The sequence below is a fragment of the Zootoca vivipara genome, chromosome 13 (genome assembly GCF_963506605.1).
Source record: "Zootoca vivipara chromosome 13, rZooViv1.1, whole genome shotgun sequence".
Lineage (NCBI taxonomy): Eukaryota > Metazoa > Chordata > Lepidosauria > Squamata > Lacertidae > Zootoca > Zootoca vivipara.
Genome location: NC_083288.1, coordinates 31,853,459 through 31,876,934, shown reverse-complemented (window position 1 = coordinate 31,876,934; position 23,476 = coordinate 31,853,459). Strand labels below are relative to the sequence as shown.

The window sequence follows — 23,476 nt, the reverse complement described above, 5'->3', positions numbered from 1 at the left end:
GCTTAAGGCACTAGGACCACTTAAGGCTCTGATATGGTAACTTTGTGAGCCATTAACTCTGCAGAGGCCTATCTCCAAGTGAAGCCTTACAGGTGTTGGCTTAATTGCAATGCCGTAAGCCCCACTTCCTCAGGGGATCTCAATGATTTTTGAAGGTCCCTCAGTTGTTCTAGCTGGCTGGAAAGAAAATGGTTCCACAGGAGACTTCTCCTCTCAAGTCAGAGAAGAGCAGCAAGATTGTGTCCTCTGTTAGGTTTGCCATATTTCCAACAGGATGGAGCCAAAACCTTATCCCCTGAGTCGATGTTACAGTTGTTGATCCATCACTCATGGTTCAGATGATATTCTTCTAATCCCACACAGTGATCATTAAGCAGCTGCTCTGTAATCAAAGGAATTATGACGTTCATATGAACTCCTGCACACATTGAAGGAACACAGGGATTTTGATTGACAAACCTACTTATGTCTGCCCAGTTTACATTTCACATTCACATAATCATGCTCTGTTTAATTCCATTTAGGCATGTGCTTGTTTGTTTTTAACAAGAAAATCCATTTTAAAATACCTTACTTTTATCAAAGTAATAATAGAGTACTGTGCTTAAAGGTACCCTGACAGTTAAGTCCAGTCGCAAACAACTCTGGGGTTGCGGTGCTCATCTCGCTTTACAGGCTGAGGGAGCCAGCGTTTGTCCTCTTCCGCAGACAGTTTTTCCAGGTCATGTGGTCAGCATGACTAAGCCGCTTCTGGCAAAGCTAGTATTGTTTGTTTGTTTTTTATTGTATTTTTGTCGTATGCATTTTTGTTGTATTTTGTTATTGTGCATATTTTTTGAAAAATTGAATAAAAAGTATTATTTAAAAAGGGGGGGAGAACAGTGCACAGAAATGCTGTTTACCTTCCTGCTCCTATTTATCTACTTGCACTTTGATGTGCTTTTGAACTGGGGGCCTCGAACCACTGACCTTCCAATCGGCAAGTCCAAGCGGAGCAGTGGTTTAAACTTACAAGGTGGCAAGTATGTTGGGGAAACCTTTTCTTTTTCTTTTTCTATTTTGTAGAATTTCTGAAGATGGGACAGCATGTTGCAGGTTTTTTTGTCAGAGCTGTGTGCAGATTGGTTCATACATTCTGCATATCTACCTTCTGGTGCACTCAGAGGTTCCAGATGCTTAAATCCAGCATGTTTGCTCTAAAATTATCTGTCACTACCAATCACTGATGTACTCACCTGCCTTTACCATACTCCCCCATGGTCTGCATAGTCAATGAACCCGCTTTGCAGGAGACTGGACTAGATGACCCCCAAGATTCCTTTCACCTCTACAATTCTAACTTTTTAACCTTGGAAGAAATTTTATGCATATAAAGTTTTAGACAGCTAGAGGTTCTATACACAGAAAACCTCCTTTCATGGGGAATCTCGAGACACAAACAGTTGTAAATGTATAGAACTTGTTCCAATGCTTGTTCTGCTAGAGCAAAAGAGGTGGGTGAGTGTGGCACTGGTGGTGAGTGGGCTAGCCTGATTGATGGCGCCCATAGTCAAAGTTTATTATTTATTAAATTTATAATGAAAAGAATAATGAAAAGCACAACCTCCCTCACCCCCTCCAACAAACACATTTAAAAGGCTATGGGATGTTAATCATCCCAAGACCTGGTTGAAGAAGAATGTTTTCATCACACACTAAGGGTGTATATGAAAGGCATCAGTCAAACCACCCTGGGAAGAGCATTCCACAAATGAGGAACCACTGCAGAAAAGGCTCGTTCTCGTGTTGCCACCCTCTGGAGGTGGCACAAGATGACGATCATGGAATCCAGGTAGGTTCACAAAGAGAGAGGTGGTCCTTAAGGTCTTGTGGTCCTGAGCCTTTATAGGACAAAACTTGGACTTTGAATTGGGCCCATGCAACGATATATTATGTGTGCATTTTGTCAATGCATAGAATGGTTTATGTGAAACCCCTAGGAATTGTTGGAACATACATACAGTCAAAATTTAGAATATATAAACTCGTTGGGCTGAAGATTTTTCTTCCTTTCTTCCTGAAGTTTTGCAACGTGCACACAGCATGGTGTAATGGTTAGAGTGTTTGACTAGGAACTGTGAGATCAGGGTTCAAATCCCTACTCAGCCATAAAACTCACTGAGGGACCTTGGGCTAGTCACCATCTCTTAGCCTAACCTACCTCACAGGGTTGTTGTGAGGATGAAATGGGGGGAGGGAAACTATGTGCACCATGTTGAGATCCTTGGAAGATAAAGGTGGTATATAAATGTGATGAAGAAATGAACAAACACCTATAGTATTGCATAAATAAATACTGTTAATAATTTAAAAATTAAAGTAACGAAAACAATAAATAAGACAAGCAAGAATTTGAAGAGTTCTGATAAAAAAGATATTCCCATCATGATAACATTGAGCCTTAGATATCCTGGACTTTAAGTGAGTTGTCTGATATGTGAATTTAACTCATGTCCTGGACAAAAGGAGTACAACTTTCTGGCTAAGTGCCACAGGCCATTTGTTACCCCTCAGAAAAGAAAATATAGCTGTAGAGTTCTGGTAGAAAAATAAACGTAGTACTTTTGTTATGCATGGCACAACTTCAAGGAACATCAGTACACAGGGGAGATTTTAATCACATCAATCATTGTCAAAATTACCGGCATCCATCCTCCTACACAATGGAGGAGCAGGTGTCTTCAGCAAGATCAACAATCAGAATCTGAAAAAAACAACAATCATATAAATACTTTTTATTCTTGATCACTGGATATAGGCATAGGCAGGGTTCTGTCATTTTCTTTTATGATTATTTCCCATGTACATTTTGGTGCATGTTTCACATCAACTGATTTTATCACAATATCATAGTGTGAATATTCATGTCCTCATCCTTTCTCCTTGCCAACTGAATCATCCAATTCCCAAATATTGACTGGGCAAATCCTGACTTCTTTGGTTAGGTATGAATAACACATGGACACATTCTGAACCATGACACCTCCTCAGTATAATGCAATTCACATTCACACAATACCATTAGATACATTCAAATCAGTTTGTAGGTAAAAAGAATATAGCTACATAAACTGCTGTAGATGTAAACATGAGAATGTACATTTGGAGGTGAAACTGTTTCAACAGGAACATGCTTATGGTGGGGCTGCTGCTTGTACTTCTGTCTCATGCTGTATGCAAGAAGTATTCCATTAACTGCAGCATATATGATGATCCTCTCTCTATTCCTCATGAATTTTACCAACCGCGTGACCTCATCATTGGGGAAATAGTTTCCCAAGTCTTCTTAAACTATGGTAGCCTCAGTTTCAAAGAACATCCTACACAGATCTGGATGGAAGAACCTGTGTAAGGCAAATTCTGTTTTCTCTCACTTTCAGTCTACAAAACGTATTTTAAATCTCAATTCTTTTTAGTCTATTATTTTCTATAATTCTAAAGTTTGCCACAATCTTGGAAACATTTGGATAAAAGATGCTGAAGAGTACAAATGCATTTTTGTTGTGGTGGTGGTGATTTTATTAAACTGTTGCCACCTTTATTACAGTTCAGTGCCTAAGAACTACCAGCACATCCTGGCCTTAACATTTGCTGTCAAAGAGATCAATGAGAATCCCAAAATCTTGCCGAATGTCTCTCTGGGTATCCGCATCCTCAATAGCTACATGACTGCAAGAATGACTTATAAGGCCACACTGAGCCTGCTTTCCACACAACAGAAGTTTGTTCCCAACTTCAGTTGCGACAAGCAGAACCAATTGGTAGCTATCATTGGAGGATGTTTTTCTGAGATCTCTGTCAATATGGCTTTCGTTTCAGCAGCCCACAAAACTCCACAGGTAAGCTGTGTGTATGAGGGTATGAAGCAGGCACATATGGCATAGTATCTTTCTCTTAAGAATTTAGTTTTGATCATGCTCCTAGTGATATTTTGGTAAGCAGATTGTTTAAATTGAGTCTTGATTATGAAAACTGTGGGTGGACTCACAGCTACTTTGAAAACTTTCCTCAATTACTGTTCATCAGCTGCTAAGGCTGGGCGTGCCCCTCTGGTCCTATTCTAGATAGTAAAAGCTCAGTTATCTGAATCAGGCCAGAAGCTCTGTGAGATTCTTCCGCTCCATCCCAATACCTGGTTTGTGATCCAGAAATACAAAACTCCAGAAATTCCTTTTGCTTGCATTTGTAAACCCAAATGTTTACATACATGTTTGCTTGTTTGTTTACATACATGAATGAAACTTGGATAAATGCTATCCAGTAAAACTCTATAATTTTAATGGACAAGATTAATTCGAATATTCTTATACATTTTATTTCAGCTCTCTTATGGATCCTTCTTGCCATTAAAAGGTTCCAAAATGTTGTTCCCTTTTCTGTACCAAATGGTCCCAACTGAATCCTACCAGCAAATGGGAGTTGTGCGATTACTTCAGCATTTTGGATGGAAATGGGTTGGGGTTGGTGCTGTGAATGATGACAAAGGGGACAGGTTTTTACAGACAATGGTGCCTATGCTTTCCCAAAATGGCATATGTTATGCTTTCATAATAAGACTACCAACATGGAGCTATGTGGAGAATATGATTGACATGCTTTTAGAAAACTTGAAACCCTATGAAGTTCTCATTGACACAAAAGTCAATGTATTCTTTATATATGGAGAACCTCCATCTTTTCAGATTATAAGGATATTTCTATTTGCAACATCCTATGTGTCATGGCCTCCTCTTGGTAAAGTGTGGATTGTTACATCTCACTGGGATTTCACATCAGTGTCCATTCAGAAGACATGGGATATGCAAACCTTCCATGGTTCCATATCCTTCACTGCTCACTCAAATCAACCACCAGGTTTCCAAAAGTTTATCAAGGAGATAACACCTTTTGGGGTGAAAGTAGATGGATTTATCCAGGATTTCTGGGAACAGGCATTCAGCTGTTCATTAAAGAAGCAGGAGGAAGATGAAAAGGAAACATGCACCGGGGAGGAGAAGTTGGAGAGCATTCCTGGTATTTTGTTTGAAATGAAGATGACTGGCCATAGTTACAGTGTCTACAATGCTGTCTATGCTGTGGCACATGCTTTGCATGACCTATACAGGATGAGATTGAAGCATAGAAGGTTGTTAGAAAATTGGAGATTGGTGTTTCAGAAGGTGCAACCATGGCAGGTTATTACAAGTCTCTCTCTCTCTCTCTCTCTCTCTCTCTCTCTCTCTCTCTCTCTCTCTCTCTCTCTCTCTCTCTCTCTCATGCAAGCTCATTAATGAACCAAAATGTAACCATTCATGAACAATATTTTGGTGTTCTTTCTGTTTTATGCTGTTCTTATTTATGAATCCATTTTGATAGTTACTGCTAGCTTCATTAAAAAAATATTTTTATTGAAGAAAAGAATTTTTAAACAGTACAAATTACATATCCACTTGTAAGCCCCCCCCTTTCCTTCCCATCCCACCCTCTCCCAGCCTCTCAGGACTTCCCTCAGCTCCCTTCTCTGATTTGTTTATACACATTGTGTTTTCTGCATGTTAATAAATTGTGCATATCATTACATTATCTATCAAATGTTCTACTAATAAATTGTGGGTGTTTATTCAAAACCTGCCAAGGAGTCCAAATCTTTTTGTTGTCTTTTTAAGTAGTTTGCAAAAAGTTCCCATTCTTCCTTAAAGCCACGGTTGTCCTTCTTGCATAGTTTATATGTTAGTTTTGCCAGTTCTGCATAGCTCATCAAATTTTCTTGCCATTGTTCTTTTGTTGGGGCTTCCTTATTCTTCCATCTTTGTACTAGCAAGACTCTTGCTGCTGTTGTAGCATACATGAATAAGTTCTTTGTTTTCCTTGACAGGTCTTGCCCTAAAATCCCTAACAAAAATGCTTCTGTTTTTTTTTAAAAATGTCCTTCTAAACATTTTTTCCAATTCAATATATATAAACTCCCCCCCAAAAAAAAAAATCACTTCTCTGCATTCCCACCACACATTCTTTTTCTTTACATTTCCAATATTTATTTAACCCAGTTTTGTACATTTTTGCCATTTTTACTGGTGTAATGTACATGATTTTCATGTAATTTTCCTTCAAATGAGAACAATCTATAAATTTTAAATCTACTTTCCACAATTTCCCCAGCCCTCAAATTCTATATCTTGTGCCCATTTAATCATAACCGATTTGACCTCTTCATCTTTCATTTCCCATTCTATCAAAATACTATATGCTTTATTCAATAGCTTCAGATCTATCTTTCTTAAACATCTCATTCAATTGTTTGTAATGCAGCCAACTCTGAAAGTGGTCTTTAATTTAGAATATTGTCGAAAAGTGCATTTATTTCAGTAATGCAACTTATTATTTTTAATTTTTCTTTTAATTTTTACAAATGCTTTCTTTTGGAATTCCACAGTAATAAAACAAATAGTTACAATAATACAAAAATAAACATTGCTATTACATTTCATTTATTACATTCCATTTATAATTGACCTGCCTAACGAGAAATAATTACAATTACAACAAATAAAGGCTTGACATATCTTGGTTTGCATGTCATGCATCTATCTCATATATTGGTTTCACCTTTTAAGTTGCATTACTGAAACAAATGCACTTTTCGACGATATTCTAATTTTCCGAGTTTCACCTGTAGTCTCTTTTAGCCCATGGGTTTTTTTAGCCCTGGCGCACACCCCCAAGCACCCTTACCGCAAGGACCATGTCATCCCTTAAGCAGATGACACGGAGTGCGCTGCCATTGCCTCCACAGCGAACTGGAAGTCACTGCTAGCTTCATTATAATAATAGTGAAAGTAAAAATTGGGACAAATGAAGGCTACTAGACATATAGAATCACAACAAATACTGTCCAAAAAGAAAACATAGTATGATACATGAAGCTCACTGAAATCGTTTCAAAACCTAGTTCTTCCTTTGCATACAGATCCATCACTTTCTAAAACTCATCATGTTTAATAACAGTGTTGGAGAAACAATACGTTTTGATGACAATGGAGAATTAGTAACAGGCTTTGACGTTACAAATTGGATGATGTTTCTGAATGCGTCAGTGGTTAGAATAAAAGTTGGAACACTAGATCCTCAGGCTCCTCGAGGCAAAGAGTTAACCATTCATGATGACCAAATTGTCTGGCATCAAAGCTTTAATAAGGTGAGACATGAAGACAAAACATTCACCAGACCAGTTCATTCTTCTGGCTCCTCTTTAGGTATTAAAATATGCTTGTTGTTCTAAAGATCCTTCCTTTATTTCTAAAGATGTATAGACAGAGTAGTAATATCTGTTTGATCTTTACCTGCATTTTTCAGAGAATATCCCAGTTTATTGCAATATTTAAGTTGTTTTTTAAAAACGGGATATCTTGAGACACACACCCCTGCAAATTGCTGTTAGAATTGTTGCTGTATAACCACGTTATGTTGTATGAAGCAGATTCAATTGTTTTTATTACATCTTATTGAATCCCCACCCCATTATTTCTCATCATCCATCATGTTTATGTGCAGGTACTACCAGTTTCTGTGTGTAATGACAACTGCTATCCTGGCTATAACAGGAAAAAGAAGGAGGGAACAAAAATTTGTTGCTATGATTGTGTGCCATGTCCGGAAGGGATGATCTCTGATAAGAAAGGTGGGAGACAGAATAACAGCAAGAACAAGAACAAGAACAACAGGTTATTGTTTGTATGCCACCCCTCTGACCAGGTTGCCCAAGCTTCCCCAGGTGGCTCCCTTCAAAATATTAAAAATACAATAAAATATCCAACACTACAAACCTCATTGTACCTCATCAGGTGCCTTCTAAAAGTCAAATACGTTTTTATTTCTTTAACATTTGATCAGAGGACATTCCACGTCAGGTGCCACTACCAATAAGGCCTACTGCTTGGTTCCCGTAACTTCACTTTTTACCAGAAAGCCCTTAAAACTGGACCTCAGTAGCTGGGCTGAACAATGGGGATGGAGACACTCCTTCGGGTATAGAGGGCCGAGGCCATTTAGAAATTGAATTTTGCTTGGAAATGTACTGGGATGCAATGTAGAGCCTTTAGGTCCGGTTTTATCTGCTCCCAGCAGCCACTTCCAGTCACCAGTCTAGCTGCTGCATTCTGGATTAGTTGCAGTTTCTGAGTCACCTTCAAAGGTAGCCCCACACATAGTGCACTGCAGTAATCCAAGCGGGAGATAACAAGGGCCCATTGCCCAGCCCTGGATAATAACTTCTTCTTCTTCTTCTTCTTCTTCTTATTATTATTATTATTATTATTATTATTATTTTCTACCCCGCCCAGCTGGCTAGGTATCCCCAGCCACTCTGGGCGGCGTCCAATAAAATATTAAAAACACAATAAATACAACAAACATTAAAAGCCTTCCAATTGGGATTGACAGGATGGCAGTGGTCTTGTGAATCCTTTACCTGACATTGCACAGTGCCACATTAAGTTTCATATGGGACACCCTTGTTGATACAGGTATCTTTCTGGTCAGGATCAGACCCAGAGGCAGGGATAGTCTTCAGACAATGACCAAACCTACCTCCTTAGTAATGACATGTTCTGGCCCTGAGATAACTCCTCACTGAGATCAGATGTCTCAATACAACCCCCCCCTTACTGGAACGTGCCCCAGCCATTCTGTTGACTAGGGCTTAGTCCCATAGCAGCCCTGCCATCCTATCCTTGAAAACAAATTAACTTGTAAAAATAACTAATTTAGAAAATTCTTGACCCTCCAAAAAAACAAACAAACACATATATTGAAATATCTAGCCATTTTCATAACAAAAGATATCTAGTATTTATTTCTTAGGAGAATGTAAACAGCATGCATATAATGGTGGTTTACATTTTAAATGAATATTTTTAAAACAACAATTTTAATCATTGTAATAGAACTGCAAGACAGCAAAAACTCACATGATGTTTTAAGACTTCTTAGATAGATTTTGTTCTGTACTTGAGAATTTTAAAATCACTCTTTCTCTTCTTAAATTTTTATTTTTTAAGACATGGATTCCTGCATCAATTGTCCAGAAGACCAGTATGCCAATGAAAACCAAACTCAATGCATTCCAAGGATTATAAGTTACCTTACTTACAACGAAGATTTGGGGATCACCTTATTTATTATGGCTATTTCTCTCTCTTTTGTCACAGCTTTAGTTCTTGGAATTTTTATGAAGCACAAGGAGAGTCCAATAGTAAAAGCTAACAACCGGAACCTCACCTACATCCTTCTTGTTTCCCTCCTCCTTTGTTTCCTCTGTTCCCTGCTCTTCATCGGACAGCCTAGAAAGGCAACCTGCCCTCTCCGACAAACGGCTTTTGGCACCATCTTCTCTTTGGTCCTCTCTTCTGTATTGGCAAAGACCATCACTGTGATTCTGGCATTCATGGCAACCAAACCAGGGGCCAAAATGAGAAAATGGGTTGGCAAAAGAACAGCAAATTCTATTATCCTTCTCTCCACTTTTATTCAAGCTGGTGTTTGTACCCTTTGGTTAAGTACTGCTCCTCCATTCCCAGATACAGACCCACACTCCTTCTATGGGGAAATCATACTAGTTTGTAATGAGAATTCAGCTACCATGTTTTACTGTGTTTTGGGCTATATGGGCTCTCTAGCCATTATCAGTTTCATTGTGGCTTTTCTAGCCAGGAAGTTACCTGACAGTTTCAATGAAGCCAAGTTCATCACTTTCAGCATGTTGCTGTTTTGTAGTGTCTGGTTATCCTTTGTTCCCACCTATCTGAGCACCAAAGGAAAATACATGGTGGCTGTGGAGATCTTCTCCATCTTATGCTCCAGTGCTGGACTACTGGGTTGCATCTTTTTCCCTAAATGCTACATCATTGTGCTGAGGCCTGACCTAAATAGTAGAGAACATATAATGCAAAGGAAAATATGAAAGAGTTCTGTCTTCATCTTTTCATTTTTCTCTTAGGTGCAGTTTATTGGAAGTACACCATTATTAGTTTCTCTGAGTTCTGCTCCTGACGTGCACTGTTATAAGAAAAACGAAATCAAAGTATATATCCATCTCTTTATTGTATTACTACTACAGTGGTACCTCGGTTTATGAACACAATTGGTTCCGGAAGTCTGTTCATAAGCTGAAGCGTTTATAAACTGAAGCGAACTTTCCTATTGAAAGTAATGGAAAGTGGATTAATCTGTTCCAGACGGTCCATGGAGTACTTAAACTGAAGCGTTCATAAACTGAAGCGAACTTTCCCATTGAAAGTAATGGAAAGTGGATTAATCCGTTCCAGACGGGTCCGTGGACTACTCAACCTGAAGCGTACTTAACCCGAAGCATGGGTGTAATGGTTCCGGAAGTCTGTTCATAAATTGAAGCGTTCATAAACTAAAGCGTTCATAAACTGAAGCGAACTTTCCCATTGAAAGTAATGGAAAGTGAATTAATCCGTTCCAGATAGGTCCGCGGCGTTCGTAAACCGAAAATTCGTAAACCGAGGTGTTCATAAACCGAGGTTCCACTGTACTACTAATATATATCATTAGAAATGCTGTTGCTAAGGATCTCATGTGAATTCAAGCATAGGTGCTTGATTATTCCTGTTTCTTATTCTATTATTACTACTACTACTAAAAAAAATTTAACCCACCACTCTGCGAAGCTTAAAGCATATATGAAAACATAGTGAAACATCAAACATTAAAAACCTTCCAATACAGGGCTACCTTCAGATATCTTCTAAAAGTTGTATGGTTCTTGATTTCCTTGACATCTTAAGGGAGGGCATTCCACAGGGAGGGCACCACTACTGAGATCTCCCTATGTCTGGTTCCCTGTAACTTTGCTTCTCACAGTGAAGGAACCAGCAGAAGACCTTCGGTGGGGAACCTCAATGTCCAGGCTGAACGATGGGGGTGGAGATATAATGATAATACTATTGCGTGTTTAGACCTTTAAACCTCTCTCCCCCCCCCTTAAATAAATACAATTCAAATTTTGCTTTGGTTTTTGGCAGAATTTAGGCCACAACTTTATTGATTACAGAAAGTGAGTGGTTGCATATACTCTGGTTTGACTAGCTCCCTGCACCGTTGCAGGTAACGCTGACCCAGGGCACCTGCCAAGGTCAGCCTAGGGTGAACTCCCAGAGTGGTGGAAAGCTGGGGACATGCAATGTCCACCACCCAGATGTCCCCCTGGACTCAGGCATGGGCACAACCCCTCTCAGGGTTGACTAAACAATTGAGTCCCTGGATTCCTTTAATGGAATACCCTTCACATAGGGATGGCAAAGCGTTCCCTCATCCCTATCACCTAAACCAGAGCCTCTCTGCAACCTTACAAGTTGTGACAATTTGTTACGTGGCAGGCAAAACCCAAGTGGCACCAGCCAATCAGCCAAGTGGGGAAAATTCCTGCCATGCCCCTGTCCCAATGACAGATGACACACGACGGCATAGCATGGTCAAGCGCACTAGCCCTAAAAGTAGGGAGAAGTGGGCAGGTGTTCTGATGCACTGACCAAAAGAGGAAGCTCTGAGTCCCGTGCATTGGCATATATAGGTCCCTTGATCAGTTTGGCTAGCGTCCCATCTGCCAACCACTCACACCTGTAACCAATCCCTTAACCCCGCTGACACGGAGGTCAGCCACGAATCATTCCCAGTCACAGATAGATGAACCCCATCAAGCCTGTAAAGGGAAGCATTGCGATAGGTAATGCCCGTGTGACAGATCACCGTCCTGCCCAAGGCCAGAACCATCTTGGCCATTGCACTCTTGACGCACCTCCTAGCCCTCTCGGTGGCAGCTGAGCAACAACTTCCTCTCCATTCGTGTTGCAGCAGCAGTTGCGACCAGAATATTTTGAGTCCAGGAAGAACTGCTTTCAACTCCTTCAAGTCCTCCTGCATGTGGTTGTGTAATGCATTCATCTTAATTACTAAAATGATAAGTGATAAATGATATAATTGCTAACAATGCTAACAACTGCTAACAATGCTAACAATTGCTAACAATGATAAATTCATTCTGCCCTATATTTCTAGAGTTCTTTTTATTTCATTCCAACTCTTTTCATAATTATTTTTATAGATGTTAATATTCTTTGGGGGGAGGGAATCTGGTTTTTGTTTTGATTTTATGTAAGTGGTTTTTAATGTGAACCATCCTGAGACCTTTGGGTATAGGGCAGTATAGAAATAAAATTAATAATAATAATAATAATAATAATAATAATAATAATAATAATAATATATTTTACTTTTTATGAATCTCTAATTCTATATTTTGACATAATTCTTTTTCGTCTGATTCTGTTAAGTTTTTAACTTAGTCTTATTTTTATTTAATTTAAAACCTGCAACTTGCCCAAATTCCAGTATTTTTTCTAAGACTTTCAGGAGAGAATTCTTAGGGTCCTCAACTGTGATTACCAGGTCATCAGCATATGCTTTCAATATATAGGACTTTTTTCCTACCTTGATTCCTGTAATATTTTTATCTGCCCTTATGTTTCTCGTCAGGACTTCTAGGACCAAAATAAATAATAAAGGTGATAATGGACATCCCTGTCTTGTTCCCTTCTGTATCTTACATTCATCTGTTACCACCTGATTGACAATTGCTTGAAGATTTTTCTTCCTTTCTTCCTGAAGTTTTGCAGTGGGCACACAGTGTGGTGTAATGGTTAGAGTGTTGAACTAAGAACTGTGAGAGAAGGGTTTGAATCCCTACTCATCCATGAAATTCACTGGGTGACCTTGGACCAGTCATCATCTCTTAACCTAACCTACCTCACAGTGTTGTTGTGAGGCTGAAATGGGGGGAGGAAAACTATGTGAACCACATTGAGATCCTTGGAAGATAAAGGTGGTATATAAATGTAATAAAGAAATGAACAAACATATATAGTATTGCATACATTAATACTGTTAATAATTTAGAAATTGTAGTAATGAAAACAATAAATAGGACAAGCAGGAATTTGAAGAGTTTTGATAAAAAAAATTCCAATTATGATAACATTGAGCCTTAGATTTCCTGGAATTTAAGTGAGTGGTCTGTTTGTGTGAATTTAACTCTAGTCCAGGACAAAAAGAGTGTACAACTTTCTGGCTAAGTACCCTGGCCATTTGTTACCCCACAGAAAAGAAAATGTCTGTAAAGCTTTGGTAGAAAAATACACATAGTACTTTTGTTATTCATGGCACAACTTCAAGGAACATCAATACACAGGGGAGATTTTAATCACACCAATCATTGTCAAAATTACCAGCATCCATCCTCTTACACAATGGAGGGACAGATGTCTTCAGCAATATCAACAATAAGAATCTGAAAAAAGAACATATAAATACTTTGTGTTCTTGATCACTGGATATAGGCATAGGCAGGGTTCTTTCATTTTCTTTCATGATTATTTTCCCTATACATTTTAGAGTATGTTTCCCATCAACTGATTCTGTCACAATATGAACGACAAAAAGTATAGAGTGAATATTCTTGTCCTCATCCTTTCTGCTTGTCAACTGAATCATCCACTTCCCAAATCTTGACTGGGGAAATCTTGACCTCTTTGGTTAACTATTTGGAACCATAACACCACCTCCCTATAATGCAATTCACATTCTTTTGGACAAACCCATGGAAATGGTCAGCGTTACACTTCCTTTATTTCTACACCAATGAAAACCTTTGATATTTTTAGTTGAACAGGAACATATGAAGATTTGAATTCAAACAGAGGGGAAAGTGAGGAGATAAATAGAATATGCTGCTTGGAAACACTGATTAAAGAGAACCATTATAGAATATAAAACCAGGAGATGGTACATTAGATACATGCACGTCAGTCTGTAAGTAAAAACAAAATAGCTACATATACTGCTGTAGATGTAAACATGAGAATGTATATTTGGAGGTGAAACTTTTTCAACAGAATAATGCTTCTGGTGGTGTTGCTGCTTGTACTTCTGTCTCATGCTGTATGCAAAAAGTATTCCATTAACTGCAGCATATATGATGATGCTCTCCCTATTCCTCATGAATTTTACCAACCGGGTGACCTGATCATTGGGGAGATGGTTTCCCAAGTCTTCTTAAACTATGATAGCCTCCGTTTCAAGGAACAGCCTAAACAGATCTGGGTCGATGAACCTGTGTAAGGCCAATTCTGTTTTCTCTCACTTTCTGTCTATGAAATTTATTTTTTATCTCAAGCCCTTGTAAGTCAATTATTTTCTATGGTTCTAAAGTTTGCCGCAATCTTGAAAACATTTAGATAATAGATGCTGAAGAGTACAAATGCATATCTTTGTGGTGGTGATTTTACTAAGCAGCTGTCACCTTTATTACAGTTCAGTGCCTAAGAACTACCAGCACATCCTGGCCTTAGCCTTCGCTGTGAAATAAATAAATGAGAATCCCAACATCTTGCCGAATGTCTCTCTGGGTATCCGAATCCTCAATAGCTACTTGACTGCAAGAATGACTTATAAGGCCACACTGAGCCTGCTTTCCACACAACAGAAGTTTGTTCCCAACTTCAGTTGTGACAAGCAGAACCAATTGATAGCTATAATTGGAGGATGTTTCTCTGAAATCTCTGTCAATATGGCATTCATTTCAGCCACCTACAAAACTCCACAGGTAAGCTGTGTGTGTATGAAGGTACGAAGCATGCACATACGGCATATTATCTTGCTCTTATGAAATTAGTTTTGACCATGCTCCTAGTAAGCAGATTGTTTAAATTGAGTCTTGATTAGGAAAACTGCGGGTGGACTCACAATTACTTTGAAAGCTTTACTCAATTACTGTTCATCGGCTGCTAGGGCTGGGCGTGCCCCTCTAGTCCTATTCTGAATAGTATAAGTTCAGTTATCTGAATCAGACTGAACCCTCCCTGAGATTATTCCACTCCAGCCCAATGCCTGGCTTGTGATCCTAAAATATAAAACACCAGAAATTCCTTTTGCTTGCATTTGTAAACCTAAATGACCATGTTCCTTGACATACATGAATGACAATTGGATAAATCAATCCAGTACAATTCTCTAATTCTAAGGGATAAGATTAATTCCAAAAATTCTTATACATTTTATTTCAGCTCCCTTATGGATCATTCTTGCCATAAAAAGGATCCAAAATGCTATACCCTTTTCTGTACCAAATGGTCCCAACTGAATCCTACCAGCAAATGGGAGTTGTGAGATTACTTCAGCATTTTGGATGGAAATGGGTTGGGGTTGGTGCTGTGAATGATGACAAAGGGGACAGGTTTTTACAGACAATGATGCCAATGCTTGCTCAAAATGGAATCTGTTATGCCTTCATAGTAAGAATGCCAAAATGGGATTATGTGGAGGAAATGATAGACTTGATTTTAAAGCAGTTTAAAAATTATGAAGTTATTTTTGAGAAAAAAAGCCAATATATTTTTTGTATATGGAGAACCTCCATCCTTTCAGATTGTGAGGATATTTCTTTTTATAGCAACCTATATGGAATGGCCTCCTCTTGGTAAAGTGTGGATTATTACATCCCACTGGGATTTCACATCAGTGTCCATTCAGAAGACATGGGATATGCAAACTTTCCATGGTTCCATATCCTTCACTGCTCACTCAAATCAGCCACCAGGTTTCCAAAAGTTTATTAAGGAGATAACACCTTCTGGGGTGAAAGGAGATGGATTTATCCAGGACTTCTGGGAACAAGCATTCAGCTGTTCATTAAAGAAGCAGGAGGAAAATGAAAGGGAAGCATGCACCGGGGAGGAGAAGCTGGAGAGCATTCCTGGTATTTTGTTTGAAATGAAGATGACTGGCCATAGTTACAGTGTCTACAGTGCTGTCTATGCTGTGGCACATGCTTTGCATGACCTATACAGATTGAGATTGAAGCATAGAAGGTTGTTAGAAAATTGGAGTTTCATGTTTCAGAAGGTGCAACCATGGCAGGTTATTACAACTCTCTCTCTCTCTCTCTCTCTCTCTCTCTCTCTCTCTCTCTCTCTCTCTCTCACACACACACACACACACACAAGCTCATTACAGAACCAAAATTTTAAAAACCATTCACTTAAATTATTTAGGTGTTCTTTCTGTTTTATGCTGTTCTTATTTATGAATCCATTTGGATAGTTAATGCTAGTTTCATTATAAAATAATGAAGGATGAAATAGGAACAAATGAAGGCAACTAGTAATATAGAATCACAACATATACTGTCCAAAATTAAAACGTAGTATGATAGGCTTTTGAGAAGCTCACTGAAATCATTTCAAGACCAAGTTCTTCCTGTCTTCGGATTCTCTTTGAATATAGATCCATCACTTTCTAAAGCTCATCGTGTTCAATAACAGTGTTGGAGAAACAATACGTTTTGATGACAATGGAGAATTAGTAACAGGCTTTGACGTTACAAATTGGATGATATTTCTGAATGCGTCAGTGGTTAGAGTAAAAGTTGGAACACTAGATCCTCAGGCTCCACGAGGCAAAGAGTTAACCATTTGTGATGACCAAATTGTCTGGCACCAAAGCTTTAATCAGGTGAGACATAATGAGAAACTACTGAGTATTTAAGACACAAAATGTTCATTAGACCAGTTCATTCTTCTGGCTCCTCTTTAGGTCCTAAAATATGCCTAGTACTCTAAAGATCCTCCCTTTCTTTCTAAAGACACATAGACAGAGTAGTGACATCTCTTTGATCTTTACCTGCATTTTTCAGAGAATCTTCCAGTTTATTGCATTATTTCAGTTGGGTTTTTAAAAAAAACAAAAACAGGGTACCTTGAGGCGCACACACCCCTGCAAATTGCTGTTAGAATTGCTCCAGGCTATGTCATGTGAAGCAGATTCAGTTGTTTGGGTTATATCTTATTGAAAAAGATCACTGAATTCTCTTTATGCTTCCTAAACTCATTCTCAGTTACAAGGGGCATTTTTTCACCTTGCTAGTTATGTCTATGTCCTGGTCACAAGAGCAGCAATATAGTTTAAAAGGTCGTCCTCAGGAGCATTATTCTAGTTAATCATATTTAACTGGGTGTGGGGAGAGTAGCTCTGAAGAGGTTTAGGCTTTATAAATGTCATTTCATTTCATTTCATTGGTAAATCATGTCCATATAGGAAAAGAAATAGCTCGGACATTGCCATGGCACTGCCCATCAAAACCTTGAGGGGAAAGAGGGAGCAGGAGGCTGGGTAGGAACAGCTGGGAGAAGGACAGGAAATGGCAGAAGGGGATGGGGTGGCAGGAAGGATGGAACCACGGAAGGAAGGGGCTCACTGATGCAGAGCTGGAGCCCCAACACCACTCCACCAGCTCAGGAACAGAGGGGGAGGCTACGCAGGTCCCATCAGCAAGGGAGAGGTGGGAGTTGAAATGTAGAACGCAAGGGCTTCCGGATTCAGCGCCAGCGTCGATCGGCGGGGCTTCGTCTCGTCTCCGAGACGGCCCGTCTCTGCTAGGAGTGGGGAGGGCAGCGAGAGCGACGCTGCGCCCCTTAGAACCTCGGGAAGGGCGTCCCGAGGGCAATTTGCTCGGCACAGACCCAATCCGGACTCCCCAGCTCTTCGGCTAGCTCTAATAAGAGCTCCGGAGCGAGGAGGGTAGAAGTCGCGGGGGCCATTTTGAGCGGCAACGTTATTCTAGCAGGGAGAAGCTTCAAGCCGAAGGCGGAGAGCGCTGGATTCTTCCGAAAATAAAACGATTGGAAAAGACTGTAAGTAATCTCATGATTTGGATTATTATAAAACAATTTGGATCTGGGAGAGAGGGGAGAAAAGAGGAAGCCACCCCCCCCCCCCACGGCAACAAAAGAGACAGTAAATAGAAACCCGAAGCCATAAACAGAAGATTTACAATTCAAAGGATCCCTCAAAGGCATCAAAGAGAATCTCCCCTTTGATGCAGGGTGAAAAGGGGAGAGAGACTGCGGTTTATGACTGCCCTGCAATAAGAGGTACAGCCTAAGAAAATACCTTTCTTTCCACTCGGGAGCCGGCAGCCCAGACGTGAGTTGTCAGGATTTTAAGTCAAATTTTACTTCACTTTGTATTTCTGGACTTTGTGGAATTTCTTTTTTGGCTTAAGTGTTTGTGAAATGTGAGTTCGAACTCTATTGTCAATAAGACTTGAAGAATGCAGCCAGCTTGTTAAAATGGAGTCGAAAAAATAAACTGTGATCATATTCCACCCCACGTGACAAGTTTTGACCTTGGCAGGACTGAAATATGTCAACAAAAAAGTGTTCCCCTGAGTTCCAGCGGTCTGTTTTGACCTTAATGTGGGAAACAAGAATAGAGTTATGTCAAGAGGAGACACGACGGCAAGAGTTACAGAAAAAATTCCAGGAGGTGATGGCGGAATATGATTTTTTAGGAGATGAAGCTTTTGACACTGAAAAAGATGAATGTGAGAATGACAATGATGGGGAAGGAAAAGATGAAGATGAGGATTGTGATGATTCAACACAAAATGAAGCACACCACGAAAAAAATGATGACTCTACTCTACAAAAAGTTGGATGGAGTGCCCTGCTTTTGAGGGGGGCACGATTGGTATTATTGGAACTCCAGAACGCCCACAGGGAAGAAGGAAAAAATATGCAGAGAAGAGAAGAAATCCAGGGGTCCTGTATGGTGGCCTGGATGGCAAAAGACTGTAAACAGGGGGTGGGGTGAAGGGAAAGTGATGTTGTGATTAAGGATGGATTAACAGGTTTATAACTGGTCTGCTGATTTTGGAATTTGCTGGATTGGGGGGGTGGAGCCGGCAATCGGGGATGTAAGGTTAAATTGAGAATAGTTATAGTTTTAAAAGTGAATGGATTTTGGAAAATGTGAAAATATGGAGGCTTATAGAGGGAGAAAAAACAAAAAATTAGGCACGGGAGAGAAAATGGGAGTTTGATTTCTCAGTGATTTGAATATTAGATGAAAATGTTAACAATTGATTTATAAGTTGTATAAGATGCAAAGGTGTATTTTTATAAAGTAAGAAACTGTTGCAGATGATAAAAAAGGGATGAAAACCGGGGAAGGGGGGGGAGGGGAAGCCCACAAAATATGGTTTTACAACTATGAATGCAAGAAAAAAATTTTGTTTTGTATTGTTTTTTGTTTTTTGTTTTTTCGCCCTTTCTTTTTTTTCCCCTTTTTTCCTATTTCTATTTTTCTCTTTTTTTTTTTTTTGGTATGACAATAGATGGTTGGATGGATGTCCTCCTGCGTACTGCCCTGGTTTGCTGGAGCTCCCTGGTGGCAGGGGGGGGCTTTGGGGTCAGGGGAGGGGGGGGAGGACAGAAACCCAAGCATAAAATGGACCATCTCTGACTGTTCACATACATGGGATACTTCTGTGGCAGGGGAGGACCCATGTGGGTGGGTAGGAAGGAGGTGGAAAAGGGGCTTAAGTATGTACCTTTTTTTTGCTTTTTTGTATTTTGTAAAATTAATAAAAAGTATGTTCATAAGAAATGTAGAACGCAAGGAGGAGATTAAAGCTCCCTAAGCTTTTACGTTGGAGAAAGAGCCGCCAAAAGTTACTTCCTGGATCTGAGTCCGACAGTACAGATGGCTGAATGATGTCTACTGAGTTTGTACATATGTAAATAAAGTCTGAAATATGTATAGCTCAGAGTAATTAGAACCATTTCTTGCAAACAGCACCCCACCAGTCTTACAGAGATGGAATCACATACCACCATCACTTATGCTTTCCCCCAAAGCTCCGTCCTATACTAATAGCTTCAATAGATGGGCAGTACTGTAAGATTGGATGATCTAAAGCTCTCTTCACTATTTGCCTACATACCATTCTTAAGAAACAAACAACCCCCCCCCCACTATTTCTCATCATCCATCATGTTCCTGTGCAGGTACTACCAGTTTCTGTGTGTAATGACAACTGCTATCCTGGCTCCAACAGGAAAAAGAAGGAGGGAGCGAAATTTTGCTGCTATGATTGTGTGCCATGTCCAGAAGGGATGATCTCTGATAAGAAAGGTGGGAGACTGAATATCAATAACAGTAACAATTTATATGCCACCCATCCCACTGGGTTGCCCCAGCCACTCTGAGTGGCTCCCTTCAAAATATTTAAAATACAATAAAATATCAAAAATGACAAGCCTCATTATACAGGGCTGCAGGTGTCTTATAAAAATCAAATACTTGTATATTTCCTTCTGATGGGATGACATTCCAAATGTCTGGTGCCGCCAGCAGGAAGGCCCGCTGCCTGGTTCCCTGTAACTTCACTTCTTACCAGAAAGCCCTTGAAACTGGACCTCAGTAGCCAGGATGGAGACCCTCCTTTGGCTATATGGCCCTGAGGCCATTTAGACTTTGAATTTTGCTTGGAAATGTATTGGGATCCAATGTAGATTCTTTAGGACCGGTGTTATATGCTTCCAGCAACCACTCCCAGTCTCCTGTCTAGTTGCTGCATTCTGGATTAGTTGTAGTTTCTAAGTCACCTTCAAAGGTAGCCCCACATGGAGCACATTGCCATAATTCAAGTGGGAGATAACTAGAGTATGTACTACTCTGGCAAGGGCCCATTGCTCAGCCCTGGATGTCAGTAGTCTTGTGAAATTTCATTGGCCTGGTATTGCACAGTGGCACTTTAAGGTCATATGGGACACCTGTGTTGATACATGTATCCTTCTGGTCAGGATTAGACCCAGAAGCAGGGATAGCCTTCAAACAATGATTAAACCTACCTCCTTAGTAATGACATGATCGGGTCCTCAGACAACTCCTCCTGTTGTTGTTCTGTACTTGAGAATATTAAAATCACTCTTTCTCTTCTTTAATTTTTATTTTTTAAGACATGGATTCCTGCATCAATTGTCCAGAAGACCAGTATGCCAATGAAAACCAAACTCAATGCATTCCAAGGATTATAAGTTACCTTACTTACAACGAAGATTTGGGGATCACCTTATTTATTATGGCTATTTCTCTTTCTTTTGTCACAGCTTTAGTTCTTGGAATTTTTATGAAGCACAAGGAGAGTCCAATAGTAAAAGCTAACAACCGGAACCTCACCTACATCCTTCTTGTTTCCCTCCTCCTTTGTTTCCTCTGTTCCCTGCTCTTCATCGGACAGCCTGGAAAGGCAACCTGCCCTCTCCGACAAACGGCTTTTGGCACCATCTTCTCTTTGGCCCTCTCTTCTGTATTGGCAAAGACCATCACTGTGGTTCTGGCATTCATGGCAACCAAACCAGGGGCCAAAATGAGAAAATGGGTTGGCAAAAGAACAGCAAATTCTATTATCCTTCTCTCCACTTTTATTCAAGCTGGTGTTTGTACTCTTTGGTTAAGTACCGCTCCTCCATTCCCAGATACAGACCCACATTCATTCTATGGGGAAATCATACTAGTTTGTAATGAGAATTCAGCTACCATGTTTTACTGTGTTTTGGGCTATATGGGCTCTCTAGCCATTATCAGTTTCATTGTGGCTTTTCTAGCCAGGAAGTTACCTGACAGTTTCAATGAAGCCAAGTTCATCACTTTCAGCATGTTGCTGTTTTGTAGTGTCTGGTTATCCTTTGTTCCCACCTATCTGAGCACCAAAGGAAAATACATGGTGGCTGTGGAGATCTTCTCCATCTTATGCTCCAGTGCTGGACTACTGGGTTGCATCTTTTTCCCTAAATGCTACATCATTGTGCTGAGGCCTGACCTAAATAGTAGAGAACATATAATGCAAAGGAAAATATGAAAGAGTTCTGTCTTCATCTTTTCATTTTTCTCTTAGGTGCAGTTTATTGGAAGTACACCATTATTAGTTTCTCTGAGTTCTGCTCCTGACGTGCACTGTTATAAGAAAAACGAAATGAAAGTATATATCCATCTCTTTATTGTAACACTACTTAAATGTATCATTGGAAATGCTGTTGCTAGGGATATTTCTTCTTATATTACTACTACTACTACTAATATTTTTTTATATCCCAGCCACTCTGTGAAGCTTAGAGCATATATATATAAACATTGTGAAACATCAAACATTAAAAACTTTCCAATACAGGGCTGCCTTCAGATGTCTCCTAAAAGTTGTATAGTTCTTTATCTCCTTGACATCTTAACGGAGGGCATTCCACAGGGAGGGCGCCACTACGGAAAAGTCCCTGTATCTGATTCCTTGTAACTTTGCTTCTCACAGTGATGGAACCAGCAGAGGACCCTCAGAGGAGGACTTCAGTGTCCAGGCTGAGCAATGGTGGGTGGAGCTATAATAATACTAATACTATTGCATTACCCAGCTTTCACCGTAAGGTCTCAGGGTTGGTTACAACTATTAAAACACAACAATAATATTAATACACAATCATATGCAATATGAAAAACAGTTTAACAAGTATTATAATAATAAGGTCCTAAAAATAGACATCTGAAGTATCAGAAGCCAGTTTGAATGAGTGCATCTCCAGCATTCACCGAAAGATGTATAGTGAAGGTGCTAGAAACCCCTCCGAAGAAAGGGAGTTCCACAACTTAGGGGCTACTACAGAGAATGGCCTCACCAGTTTCAGCTCTTGTTGTATCTGTCTAGCAGGCTCTCTACAGTAGTAGAGAGCTACCTTTAAAAAAAATTATTTTGAAAAAAACAGAATGCCCTCACCCAGGCTGCCAGCCACCAAACGTACGAGAGTGGAGGAAATAACAAGAGGGCATCATATGCCAATCTCAGTACCAGAAAGGATGTGTAGGGAATGAGCAATAGGGTCCTGGGTAGTTTTGGACTTTAAATGCTGATGTGAGCACGTTGAATTGGGAGAAAAAACAAACTGGCAACCAGTTCAGCTGTTTTAAAACAGAGGTCCTTTCCGAGCACAATTCAAAGTGTTGGTGCTGACCTTTAAAGCCCTAAACGGCCTCGGTCCAGTATACCTGAAGGAGCGTCTCCACCCCCATTGTTCAGCCCGGACACTGAGATCCAGTGCCGAGGGGCTTCTGGCAGTTTCCTCACTGCGAAAATCAAAGCTACAGGGAACCAGGCAGAGGACCTTCTCAGTAGTGGCGCCCGCCCTGTGGAAGTAGTGGCACCTCAGTAGTGGTGCCCGCCCTGTGGTTAGTGGGGTAAAAGTGGCAGGATCATTAGGTTGGAGTGACCATGCTCTTCCTGAGTTTATTATACAGCGGAAAGGAGCAACCAAGCATACTAAGACACAAATCCTAGACTTTAAGAAAGCCAACTTCAGAAAACTTAGGGAAACGCTGGGTGAGATCCCATGGACAGAAATACTAAAAGGGCAGTGAGTTTATGATGATTAGGAGTTTGTTAAAAGGGAGATATTAAAAGCACAACTTCAGGCAATACCAATGAGACGGTATCATTGGAGGATGTTTCTCTTAGATCTCTGCCAATATGGCCTTCATTTCAGAAATTCACAAGACT

At 39.9% G+C, this 23,476-nt stretch overlaps 2 protein-coding genes and 1 non-coding gene across 3 annotated transcripts; all 3 read left to right on the top strand.

Annotated features, from left to right (window-relative positions):
* Nucleotides 1-1,811: 1,811 nt before the first annotated feature.
* Nucleotides 1,812-9,976, top strand: LOC118077508 (vomeronasal type-2 receptor 26-like). The gene is made up of 6 exons (XM_035101115.2): nucleotides 1,812-1,831; nucleotides 3,587-3,878; nucleotides 4,362-5,164; nucleotides 7,024-7,213; nucleotides 7,570-7,696; nucleotides 9,075-9,976. Exons 1-6 carry the CDS (start codon nucleotides 1,812-1,814, stop codon nucleotides 9,974-9,976), a joined length of 2,334 nt encoding a protein of 777 aa, XP_034957006.2.
* A 4,560-nt stretch (nucleotides 9,977-14,536) lies between these two features.
* On the top strand, nucleotides 14,537-21,796 carry LOC118077509 (vomeronasal type-2 receptor 26-like). The gene is made up of 4 exons (XM_060281202.1): nucleotides 14,537-14,698; nucleotides 16,396-16,605; nucleotides 19,941-20,067; nucleotides 21,045-21,796. The coding sequence occupies exons 1-4, from the start codon at nucleotides 14,537-14,539 to the stop codon at nucleotides 21,794-21,796; spliced, it is 1,251 nt and encodes a 416-aa protein (XP_060137185.1).
* Nucleotides 21,797-22,599: 803 nt separating this feature from the next.
* Nucleotides 22,600-22,659, top strand: LOC118077515 (U7 small nuclear RNA). Its single transcript, XR_004691651.1, has one exon. It is a non-coding gene; the product is annotated as a U7 small nuclear RNA (small nuclear RNA).
* Nucleotides 22,660-23,476: the final 817 nt, after the last annotated feature.